Source organism: Megalops cyprinoides, chromosome 1 (genome assembly GCF_013368585.1).
Source record: "Megalops cyprinoides isolate fMegCyp1 chromosome 1, fMegCyp1.pri, whole genome shotgun sequence".
NCBI lineage: Eukaryota > Metazoa > Chordata > Actinopteri > Elopiformes > Megalopidae > Megalops > Megalops cyprinoides.
Window position 1 is genome coordinate 51,911,464 of NC_050583.1, and position 12,969 is coordinate 51,924,432.

The 12,969-nt window shown below is 45.1% G+C and overlaps 1 protein-coding gene across 19 annotated transcripts in view; it reads left to right on the plus strand.

Moving 5' to 3' along the window:
- ebf3a (EBF transcription factor 3a) overlaps positions 1–12,969 on the plus strand; it is a 91,633-nt gene that overhangs the window by 49,614 nt on the left and 29,050 nt on the right. For 10 of the 19 annotated variants that reach the window (XM_036528418.1, XM_036528532.1, XM_036528585.1 and 7 more), the window contains exons 7-8: positions 6,625–6,706; positions 10,430–10,571. In XM_036528418.1, coding sequence (XP_036384311.1) covers positions 6,625–6,706; positions 10,430–10,571 — 224 coding nt within the window. The remainder of the gene's footprint in view (positions 1–6,624; positions 6,707–10,429; positions 10,572–12,969) is intronic. The other 9 variants (XM_036528469.1, XM_036528495.1, XM_036528558.1 and 6 more) reach the window with 1 other exon arrangement.

Genomic DNA, 12,969 nt, shown 5'->3' on the forward strand with positions numbered 1-12,969 from the left:
AAATAATTGCCACTCAGAACTCCACTCGCATTAATCATTTCTAACGTTTTAATATGTTTTTTAATGAGGAATTGGAAACTTGCTTCCGAGTGGTAGCCTAGCGCAAGGTGTGCGTTAGCGTGTTTTGTTTGCAAGCTCTGACCAGACCTGAAATGCGTTTTTTTAATTAATAATTAAAATCCACAATGATAACAGTTTCTAATTAAAGCTGCGCTTGAAATTATCTGGCAAAGTGTGTATTTTACATGGTAAAAGAAGAAAAAAGATAGAAAGTATAGACAAACCTAAAAAAACCCAAAAACAAAACTAAAACAAAAAAGTGAATTCGACTCCAGGCCTAACATACACCTGTCAGTTGTTGGAAAATGATCCTTTTAAATGAGGAAATAGACGAAACCTCAGCCCCAGATCAAAGAGGAGGCTTTAGGGAGAAGGGCTGGAGGAAGCACAACGGGCAGCCCGGGTTTAAAAACAATAAGTTTCCATAAACACAATCACTTAATCTCCCCCACAACCTGTAAAACCCTCCCCGGAGCCTGCAACAAGTCGGCACGAGGGGCCGGCAGCTTTCGCCCGTGAAGCAAGGCGATGCTGGCATTTTTCTTAAATAAGGAGCCCCGGTGATCAGAGTCGGCAAATGGAGCGCTCGTCCGGAGGGAGAGAGAAAGCTGTTTTAATGAGCCCGCAGCCAAAGACAAAATGCAGACTGATTGACAGGCGATCTTCTGGGGAAATAATGTCAACGCCACGTCGGCCATTAGAAAGGAGAGGAGAGAGAAGGTAAGGAGGGGAAGGAGAAAAAAAGAAAGGATGGGGACGGGACACCCTCCGAGCGAGATAGAGAGAGAGGCTGCCCGGCTGCCGTAAATAAACCCCGCTTCCTGGTATTCCCTTCCTCTTCTCCCTCTTTCATGTGCACTTGACTCCAGTTTAAGGCTGTTAACCTTAAATCGGAGCTCAGATCAGCAAACAAGGCACTAGCTAAACGGGCACAAACGATCCCATGCATGTTGTAGTTCACTTCTGCTTGTGTGCCTGAGCATTACAGTGTGTGCGTGTAAAAATTTTAACTCGCTTGTTTCAGATTCACAACTCTCACTGTACATTTATATTTATTAAGTGTATTATACAATATATTGTATATTGTGTTTATCAGTATACAATAAATATATTATCAGGAAAAGCAAAAACTGCTTGAAGTGTGAGATATATCTTAAAAAAGGAGGCCTTCACAGATCAGTTCCCTCTCTGGTCCCATCATATTGGATCATCCAGCTCTCCCCTTAATAAGAAGCAGGGGTAATGTTAGAGATCATGGCATCTATAAATGCCCCTTGACAGCCAATGCTGCAAATAGCATGGTGTGGAGGAGAGAGGGAGAGAGAGAGAGAGAGAGAGAGAGAGGAAAAAAACATAATACAAAAATTGCGAGATAAGGCTCTTTGGTGAAATGGAAGGGTCTGGAACCACTCTAGATTGGGGAAAGGGTTAATTTTCTAAACTTAATAATGTTCGATAGCAGGGGTATTTGTCAGGAGATAAAGAAGTGATAGGATCTGGGAAGTCGGTCCCTTGGCGATTGTAGTACAAATATTGTTAATGCGGTGTGGTTACTACCGCGAAAAGCCAGAAAAATAGCTGCAGTGTGTCGGAGACAGACTCTGACACAGTCGAACAGCTACTCTCAGACAAAAAGGGCAGGGATTGTTGGGCCAGGAGTCAAGCCGCAAATATTCTTTGAAAAATCAGGTGCACGCCACCCGGCTCATGTGAGGGTCACTGAAAACGTTAGAGGGAAAAAAAGGCAGGACTGTCATCACCGGTGCATTCCTGTTTGTTTTTTGGGGGGTGGGGGTGGAGGTGGGGCGGGAGGAAAAATATGGAGAAACAGTGCGGACAAAAGACCATCTGGTTCCTGCTGTAAAAAAAAAAAAAAAACCTCTGCCATGGTCTCGGGAACCCTCCGCATGATCTCATGTGCTCCTCTGAAGGAGCTATGACATCAAATGCACAAGAATTTAATAAGACCAGTGTTAAAGCAATTTGTCATGCCATATTTGAAGAATAAATCAGCCTAATGGAGAAATGTTTTTTTTTTTTTTAAAAAAAGCCCATCCTCTACTGGCCCTTAAGAATGTGACCCAGTAAGACCAGCCAATGGCAGGAGAGGCAGAGGAAGGGCGGGGACCTGACATTAAGACCCGAGCATTTTGGAAATCCAATATGTATTGACCTGTGTACTATCTCAGTTCAGAGATCTGATGTCAGCAGAATGTAGTCCTGTGTAGGAAGCGCTCATTACAGGTTTTCTGAGGGAAGCGCATTGTCTCTGAAGTGGTGGGGGCCCCGATCGGCTAGGATTGCTGGGTAATCAATACCCCCAGCGACTGATGGCCCTGCCTGGAAAGCCGCACAGCTGCGGCCACTGCTTTCTGCACCTCGAACCAGTAATTAGTGTGGGCCTCTGCGAAGCACTCCGCTGACCAGCAGCTCCACCAATCACTGCATGGCCTGCATGTCACATGGATGAGGTTTCGCCCATCTGCCGCTGTGTTTTTAACACTCTCATCCATTTATTTATCATCTATCTCTCTAAAAAAAAAAAAAAAAAAGCAATGTAGGTTTTTTTTCCTCCCCAACAGTCCATGCCTCTGAAAAAAAAGGAAAAAAAATCTCTGGCAGCAATAATGTGGCACTAATTTGCTGTCCTACATTTTGATAAGCAACCTTCTCCAGGAGTGATAATGCTTGCATGCAGAGCGGCACGCTCCCAAAGTCAAGTAAAGGGCCTCCCTCAATATCATTTAGTACAAAAATACATTTGGTGCAGCGAATTTTTTTACACGCCCCCCCCTCCCCGTACGTGATGTAGCTAACATGCATGAAATGGCACGTGAGCGCCGTGACTTATTATTCCTGGTTCACCTCCTGCATGCCCCCTCTTCCTCTCCTTCCCCCTGCCATTAGAATAATAGAGACGTCCTGTATCTATTCCCCCCTCTGCCTCTGCATTAAATGAAGGATAAAAAAAGAGAAAAAAAAAGATGAGAGGAGGGAGCAAGGGGCTGGGAAGAGAGACTCCGCCACCAATTACGACGGGCACTGACATGGAGGGCTGCTCCCTCCATTTTCGGCTGTTTGTTTTTTTTTTTTTTATTTCTTTTTTTTCAATGAGTGGAGAGGAATAAAAAGGGAGAAAGAAGGAGAGAAAGAGAGAGAGGGAGGGAGAGGGAGAGAGTGAGGGGAGACAGAAATAAAGACCAGGGTTTGTCTTTGACTACGAGCGTAAAACGATCCTCTGATCTAATGAGTTAAGATAAGAGGGCATTACGGACCTCGAATTACACAAAAAAGTTCCTCTTTTCTCCTCAATTACGGGGTCTGTGAAGCCGGGCGGTTTAAACGTCAAGCCGGTCGCATTTCTAAAGAGGCAGCCTCATTTTTTTTTTCTTCTCCTCCTTTGACCAGAGGGGAAGAAATCATTATTGCATGATTAGTGGCATCGGTTAGGTGAGAAAGAGCAGTATCAAGCACGACGGAGGGAACAAGTCCTATTAATTACCCGGTCCTGGTCGGTGGAGATCGTTTTATTGGTGATTTGTCGACTCGGGGAAGTTGCAGTCCACGATGAAAGCAAAGTTCTGGGGTTCTGCATGCGCGGAGACATCAGAGGAGAGGAGAGCTGTGGTGAAATTACTCGCATCTAGCTCAGCTCTTTCACTGACAAACCAAATTCTCCTCTCTTGTAATTGATAACTGCCTGGGCCAATTATTTCACACATTACAATACACAGAGGCCCCTTTCCCCTGCTTTTGCAGGGTTGTAATTAGCTATGCTAATATCCCTTTTATTGGCCCTAATATTGTTCAACACCTTTTGCCATCCTGGAAGCCGCAAGAGCCCAGTGGCCTGTCAGAATTGCTGATTATTGAGAAGGATAGCTTTAATCAAACATAATTGCAGTTAATTTTTCTCCCCTGTTCTCTTCTGCCAACATCTAATGCCACCGACTCCTTGATATTCCATTAAATTACAATTAAACGGCCTCCTTTGTTTCTGATCGTCCTGAACAACACCACAAAGTTCTGTACCCATTTAAAAAGAGAGCTGTTTGGTCATAATTGCTTCCACGCTCACAAAGGGCCAATTTACCCGGTACCCATGTAGAATTTAAACAGCTCCTAATGTAATGGATATTACACTGGAGCCTGGGACTACAATTAAAATTATTTTCATCAGATAGCAGCAAATCTCTGGTTAATCAACTTCATAAAAGTAAATAGAAATGAACTAAACACGCGGCAATTGCACCGACTTCAAATTAGGCCTCTTTGTGTTGGTGTGGCGTGGCTTTCATTAGGGGTGAAACGGCAAAGGTAGCTGTTTCACCCCAATCACAGGATGAACATTGCGTGATCTGAGGGGAAAAAACTGCTGAGAAATGGACTTACACTGCTGGGTAAGGCCCAGTTAGCCAGCATGTGGATAAGAATATATCACATACAAGAGACAGTCAATGCCTTAGGGTTTTAGTGCATTTGTCTGTTCAATAAGTAAAAAAAAAAACACAAGATATATGCAACTGACATCATTTGACTCTTGACTAACAGTAACAAACAAATGTCTCCCTGCCTTCATAATTCTTCAATCTGTACTGTCTAGGGCTACTGAGATCTTCACTATGGCAGAGGTGCTGTTTGTTAGCAAGATCTCTCCACTCTACTTAAGAGGAGCAAGTAAATAAAGGCTGTATTTCAAGCTTGATTTACTCCGATACCTGCTGCGAGAGATTATGACTCTTCGGGGAAATAAAGACAGGCTCAGGGAATTAGAGGGTGTGTAATGGTCATTTTGGTAATGGTCGGACGGATGCTTCTGAAAACATACTGTACACAATTAAGCATAATGTGCTAACGACAGGCCGGGATTTTTATCACCTCTCTGTGAAATCGGTGGCTGGTCGGCATTCGGGGGGGGGGGGGGGGGGGGGGGGGGGGGGGGGGGGGGGCCTGCCGGGATGACTTTATCGATGAGGGAGCCAAAGATTTTTTCTGAATCGCCGTGGAAATATTCCCCAGGTCTGTCCGGCATCCCCTCGGCACGTTCAGTGGGCCGGGGGTCTGTCCAGGAGTGTTTTGGAGGATGTGTTCAAATAGCTGGCTGAAGTGCAAAAGTGCACTGGGTTAGCAGTAAAGCCCAAAGCAGGAGACTTAAAAATTACAAAAGAATATAAAGAAGACGACCTCCTCCTGGATAAAGCTTTCACATTTGCCAACCGAAACACACCAGTTAACTTGACAAAACAATGCTCCTTATAATTGCCAGACCCCAAAACCATGCTGGGATTTTTGTGTTTTTTTATACAAAGAGGCTAACATAATGTGCTTAACCTATTGACTAGGAAACTCAAACACAAATATGTGTACCAGTAACATAATTATGTAGGTACTTTGTTTTCTTACCTAGCTATATGTGGCACATATTGGCATCTGGGAGGGCTGGGCACCAGATATGGGATCATGTCCTAACAAAGCGGTCAGATAGCATATATTAGTAGTAGCATCTGTAGTGAACAACATAAGATCAACAGATAGCAAGCCACCTCCAGCAACCGAGCTTCCAGCCCCTTGCCCCCTACCCTCTCTCTTACTCTTTCTCTGTCTATCATTCTCTCTCTCACTCTCTCCTGGTGTCCTTCTGGAAATGGGCAGGGTGCCTTTTTTAAAAAAAAAAAAAAAAAAAAAACCAAAGACACCCTCACACGTATGAGGCTTTTTCATTTGGGCTCCCACACGCTAGAGCCGTCAGCCCGGGAGCCACAGAGAACGTGTCGCCGAGGTGCCCTCCGTTGGATCTCGCGGACATGACATTTGTTCAGAAGATTAGCCAGGTTGTAATTTGTGGCGTAATTGCCCCTGCGCGGAGGTCCCAGAAGTGAGACCCTAATTGCCTGACAGGACTATAACTTTGCGGCATGCTCTCACCTTGTTAGGTCTTTTTTTTTTGCCTGATGCTTTTCAAATGAGCTTTGGCCTCAGGTGTGTCTAATCTACCTCACTATTGAACACGTTAGCTTTAATTGAGGAGTAGTAGTTAGGAAAAATAGGTGGGCGGAATACCAAGTGACTTCCTGTATGTCGACGGCAGATGGGTTGTGAGAGGACACTGTGAACCCTGTGTGACGGTTGAGGGAACGGGAGGGCTAGGAGACTGTCACACAGGTCCACCTTCTCAAAACAATGCTTTTCTTATCTCCTTCTCAAAACTCCACTCTAACACCAATCGCTGTGTTGGGGGTTTCCTTAAAATGAACTTGTTCCTCAGACGCGTTGATGTTTCTGCATAACAACACAATGCCTTCATGTTTAATGCATTAAACGTTAATTTATTTAAATATATGTAAGTTGCAGATGTAAATGAACCGTATTGTGTTATTGTTCATATGACCTTGATTTACTGTAGATATCAAAGCTGGGTTTCTTGCCACATGACTATGCTCTGTCGTCATATATGTATATATGTATTTTTTTAAGGTTCATGAAAATAATGTATGTGCTGCTGTTCTTGTTGGCTTATTCTGGCACTGGTCTCACGCAAGGTCTCTGTCTTGTGCTCTCTTTCAGATTCTTTTTGAAATTCTTCCTCAAGTGCAATCAGAACTGCTTGAAGAATGCAGGCAACCCGCGGGACATGCGCAGATTCCAGGTAACTTGCAGGCGTGGAAAATCACCATAGCTTCCCCGCTACAGCGTTCCTCTGGCCTCTGACTCGACTTGCATATGTGCGCGTACACACACACACACACACACACACACACACACACACACACGCACACACGCACTCTTTCCCTTCTCTCCTCTACCCAAACTGTTACCTATTCCAAACAGAAAGGCATTAAGCAGACAGGAATGCTAGCCCTCCTCCATCCCTCTGGGTAGAGCTGAGGCTTATTGCTTTGCAGATGTATTTACGGCAGTTGGGCAGGGCAGGATGGGCAGTCCCAGTGCCACAGGGTCCCCCCCTGAGAGAGAGAGCACTGCAGCTGGTTTCTTGTTTTTGCGTACGGGAGTCCAGCTGGGTACCTGTGTATGCGCCTAGAGTAGCCAGCCTGGCTTCCGAGCATATGAATGGCACTGAGGGTTTTGCATTACACTTCCAAACCAATGCTAACTCCCCCCTGCCCCCGCCTGTCTCTTTCTCTCTCTCTTGCTCTCACTCTCACATACAAAACAAAACTGTGCATACACATTCAGAATCTAGTCAAATCTCTGTTTAATGTGAAGTGAAAATTTGTAATTATTTGTTATAGTAAGGATTTGTTTACTTTCATTGTGGTAAAATGTATTGAGGCAGTGATAGCATTTTGTTTATGTGAATAGGGGCTGAGAATTCTTTTACAAGCAGTGAAAAGAGCATGTAACCAGTGAATATCAGTGGTGTTAATGCTGCCATAACTGGCGGTGGTTTGGATAGACATCTGTGGAAGCAAGGTGCACACACTGAGCAACACATGAAAGTTATTTTGACCTAATGTCGATCTCCGGGCGAGTCAGTCTGACCTTCCTCCACGTGTGTGTGTGTGTGTGTGTGTGTGTGTGTGTGTGAGCGTGTGTGTGCTTATATATATACTCCTACATATAAGCTCCTTGAAAACAACCCAGCGTAGCTTTCATTTTTCATACACGGAGGCTGCAGGTGGCATTGGTGATATTGATCCATGTGGAGAGAGCAGAAGGTCAAAGCTTGGAGTGAGTGGAAGTGTCCTCTTTGTCTCACCGATGACTAAAGGAACCATCAGTCACCGCTGATCTTGTGGCCTGACGATGGAGCCACCAGTCACCGGGAAGGACTTCTCCAGGTCTCTTCAGCTAATCTCCCCCGCCTCCCCGAAGGTTTAAGTGGACTTAACAGTGTGTCAGGGGCCTCGACAGCGTGTCTTCAAAGCACTTCTCCTGCCTCAGCACCTTGTTGCCTAGGTGTGTGAGGACAGGGCTTCCCGCTGCTGCCCGACCCGCCCGGCTTTCCCGTACTGTTTTTATCTTCCGACAGAGACGGTGAAAATCTTCCACAGCTTGGGAAATGGACGGGTGACCCGACGACGTGAGCTAGGATCTGTCCTTAACTCCTGGGAAGCTTTCTTAAAGAGATCTTGCCCCCTTTTTAAAAACACGCTTTCCGCTTGCTTCGGCTTTTTTCTGCTTTCGTGGCCTCTTTTTCTCTTTTTTTGGTCTTTTTCAACATCCTTACTATTGTAGGTGACTACAACTGCAGGCTTTCCAAGTATTTTTTTTGTTATTTGTGTATTTCAAGAAAAAAATCTTTATTATCATAATCTTTATGCAACCTCTAAACACATGTTAATAATGTAACAGTAACTAAGTGACATAGCGGTTATTTGTAAAACAAAACCAAAATGAGGAACATAGGTAAAGCTTAGTTTCTTCATTTTTTTTCATTCCCGCGGCCAGACTACCGCGTCCCTCTTCCAACCAAGGCGTAAAAAGAAACCTCCATTTTGGCTTGCTGGCCTGTCTCTGCGCGGCTGGACGCAGGATGCCATTTCCAGGATAAATTTCACAGATGCTCTTGTCCTAGGTGTTCCGTTGGCAGGGTCGTGCGTTTTTGCATGCCTCCCCCTTTCCACTTACTACCACAAAGCAGCTGGAAGTCAGCGAAGGCCCTATCCATCACTCGCTCCGTGGCCCGGCCCTGAACCTGGACACAAGAATGGAGCCCTTTCACACGGCACAAAAAAAAGCACTGAATTCCTTTGACATACCGGGGTCAATCACCATCAGAACGATCCTAAGAAGGAGGGGGCGCTTACCCCCCCCCCCCCTCCCTGATTGAAAACACTTTGGCCATTCATGCGCTGTCGTCCGCTCCATTCACATGCAAAGCCCCCTCATTAGCGCCCGTTAAAACGCGACTGTAAAATCGACCGCAGGGATTGTTTACCAAACAGGGCCGAGGAGGGGCCCGGCTAATTCGCTCAACAGTTAGCGGTCCTGCCGAAAAAAAAAACAACAACAGTCCTCCGTTTGAAGTTGGCCCCTCTCCTCGCTTTCTCCCGGTGAGTCGAATAAGATAAAGTGGCTCGTGGATGTATCAATAGATCAATGGAAGCAGAGGATACTGAGGTGAGAGAGAGGCCCTGCAGAGAGGTTCGAGAGACTGATAACCACTGGAGCAATATCCCTGCCAACTGGACCCCTGTGTCAACATAAGTGATAGATAGCATTAGTGGAGAGGAGGGCTACGTGCGAATAAAAAGAGGATGCAAATAGGTGAAATTGGCACTCCAGCTTAGGCCAGCTAACTGTTGCACCAGCTCAACAGAATTCACAAGCTGGTCACCTTCCTTACATAATCGGATAATTAAAGAAATCGGAGATGCTCGAGTTTAGGCGTTCAGGGTTTATCACACGCGGGGAAACACGTTCGGGTTTACACAAAGACTTCCTTCAGCCATGGATTTTATTTTCACACCGGCCTCCTCTCTGAAAAAAAGGTATTTGAAACTGTAAAGCACCTCTTTGGTTCCCAGTAGGCCGGCCCAGGCCATTAGCAGTGTGGGCTGAGAGTTGACACATTGGGGAGAAAAGGAGTTTTAATGGATGCTATTTTGTTTTGCTCTTTGGGGTGTGAAAATGGACTGCTTTGATTGGTTTGATATCATTTATTGTTTTAATAATACAAAACCTACGGGGACGCGTACTGTACTTGGATACCGGGGCAAACAAAACAACAGCAACAGGGAGGAAAAGAAAACCCGAACAACTTTTCCTGTCGGAAAAATAAACAGCTGCGCAGAGGTCAAGCTTTTACACTTTGCTTTAAAAATGTGTTTTCACTTACAGTCTGAAAGGTGTAAAATGATGGAAATAATTCTCGTTTGGACTGCGGCTAACCTGAACAGCGGCTACAAGTAAAACAAACACCGGCTTAAAACCAATACGATCAGCCCGCGGTAGCCAGGATGGTTCCCTCGGTGGCCCCCTCAGCCCTGGCTCTTCGTCTGCCTAGATGGATCTGTTCATTAAAGAGAGCTTCCAATAGCTCTCTATGTGGGGGGCGGCGGGTGAAAGTGGGCTATAGTGTGTGTGTGTGTGTGTGTGTGTGTGTATTCATATGTCTGTATCCTTTCATAGAGGCACAAGTGTCACATTTAGCAGCTTCACACACTCACACACACACACACACCAATAAAAAGCCCAATAAAGTATTAATTGTGTGCTGTTTTATTACATATGAACCGCCCCCTGCCCAAAGAAAAGCCCTACAGAAGGCCAAGCACCCAGGCCTGCCTGTGTGGTGGAGCCGGGGCTAACTGGGATGGCGACACCCTCGCGCTGTCCTCCGCGCGGGCGGCGAGGCCTGCCTCCTACAGCCCGCCAAAAAATCACAAGCTCCTCGCTCTCGTTGCAGGTTGTTGTATCGACAACAGTCAATGTGGACGGGCACGTCCTGGCTGTCTCGGACAACATGTTCGTACACAACAACTCCAAGCATGGCAGAAGGGCTCGCCGTCTAGACCCTTCAGAAGGTACGGCTCCTTATCTGGAGAATGGTAGGCACATTTTACATGTCTTTTAATTTGCGACGCTTTTTCCCCCCCTCTCTCCAATCCTCACTTGACTTGCACCCTGACTTTATGCTCCTCTCTCTCCTCCCCCCTTCTTTATTTCGCCATCTATTCATGCCTTGAGGTGGTTATCTTTGGGAAAAGCTGGTTTTATTCAGCTATTCAGCCTCTAGTGTCTGCTTATCATTTCTGTGCTGATCTTTTTTTTTTCCTGCTATTCACCTCTCATTTATCTTCACTCTCTAATTTAATGCTTTCTCTGTTGCTGCCTGCTTCTTTGACACTCATCTGCTGTTATTACTGTTATTATTATGATTATTATTAGTAGTACTAATAAGGAATGGTGGTGATAATATGAGTAGTAGTCATGCTACTAATGTAATAGTACATATGTAACGTAATAGTAATGTAATGCATGTAAAAACCATGTAATAATAATGATAATAATAATAATAACAACTCCCATTTCCATTTCCAAGTTTTTACTTTTTATAATAAAAATTGTCTGCAGTGTTATGTACTTGCCATGCGATTGCATGAAAAAAAAAATCATGATTGAATCTGCAAAGAATTTGCTTTGAGATCAGTTTCCTGTTGCTGGGTCCTGCTGTTGCTTGTGAAAGCTGTGGGGCTTTTCTATGAGAAAACCAGCGCTAAATGTTTTTCCTCCAACTGATTCCGTGTGATTGACTGATAGCCTGGCCTGTGGAAAAAGGGGGAAAATGCTCATGGAGAAAATTTGGATTGGGAAACCCTGGGAAATTCAAATGTAAAAATGCGCTAAACATAACCTCCTAACCTCTGACTGCCTCAACTTGCTGGCCTGCTTTCAGTTTAAAGGTTATGGAAAAAAATCAAGCTTGCCAGAGTGCATTAGTTATGCATATTGTGGTAAGGAAAATAAGGTTCAGGACCAATTATGCTTAAAACAACAATAAAGCGTACACTTTCTTATTATATCACTGGAGCAATGATGATGATATTAATACTACACCAAGAAAGGCAAAGACAATTTATCATTTTCAAGCACAGGGAAGGGAGGGTGTGAGGATGGAGGGAAAGCAAACTTGTTTGTTTTGTGTGTGTGTTTTTTTTCCTTTTTCTTAATAATGACTAAGCTACAGAACAAAAATATAATAATTAAAGGTTGCCCAGAGCATTAAAGTCATTATGCCCTATGACGTATTGTTTGTCTCTTCCACCGTCGCTAGATGGTAGGTGTGTTTTGCTTAGCAACCGCCTTTAATGAGGAGAGCAATTAAGGAGGTTGAGCCCTCTCCCCCAGCCTCTGCCATCCCACGGGACAGAGAGAGCGTCTGCGAAGGCTCCTCCCCCCTGTCCCACCCAGCTCCACTGGGCCACTGCATCCTCAAAGCCCAATTGCCCCCACCCCCATCCATCTATTTTTTTTTCCTGTGGCACGATCTATCTGTTAATCTACAGTATGTGTCATTTATCTCTATTTATTAGGTCGACAATATGTACACAGTAGTACTATATTGCTCTGCTCACGTGCAGAAGACATCATTGGGCAAGCAAATGTTAACATATATATTTTTTCAACCACGCTAAACATGTGGGCATTAAACAATATTGTGACGTAGTCAATTTTGACTTTTTTTGGGGTCTTGACTCACACACAGTCAACCACACACACTCGCACATAAGGTTACCATTTAACCCTCATTTGTCTGATTTTGTGTTCTTATGAATTTTACCCACAAGGAGTTGCTCCTGTCCTCTCAGCCAGGGCGATCCTCGGAGCGAGGAGCTCCACGGCTGCTCCTTTGTGAGGTGTATTAGCAGACACATGAGCAGGATACACAGTAATAAAACTGTAATCCCATCCATGTCGGCCATAAAGCCCACACCGCAGGTAGGGGAGGGTCGGCGTGCTTTAGATTAGCAACACATTCTTTACAGGGAAAGTGCCCGGCGAAAACCACAGCTATGTGTCTGAGTGCTTCCCTTTTCCTCCCCTCAGCACACTTTCTCCATCCAATCACCTGGCGTTCACTGGCGGGGCATGTGTTCGCCCGCAACACCATTTCCAGGCAGAGTAACTCCCCTCATCTGCTGCTGGGGGGAATGTTTGACTCTGCCATGATTTTTAGAGCTCACGGAACACATAGCAAATTATTTACAGTTGTTGAATACAATGTGGGGGCGGAGGGGGTACAAAATTTGTGGTTTATACCTTCCGGTTCAGAATAGCAGAAGTAATCTTGATGTCCTCTGTCATCACACACACACCTGCACACACACACACACACACACACACACACACACACACACACACACACACACACACACACACGCACACACACACACACACACACACACAAATACCCACAGAAGCATGAAGAGACACACTCACACACAC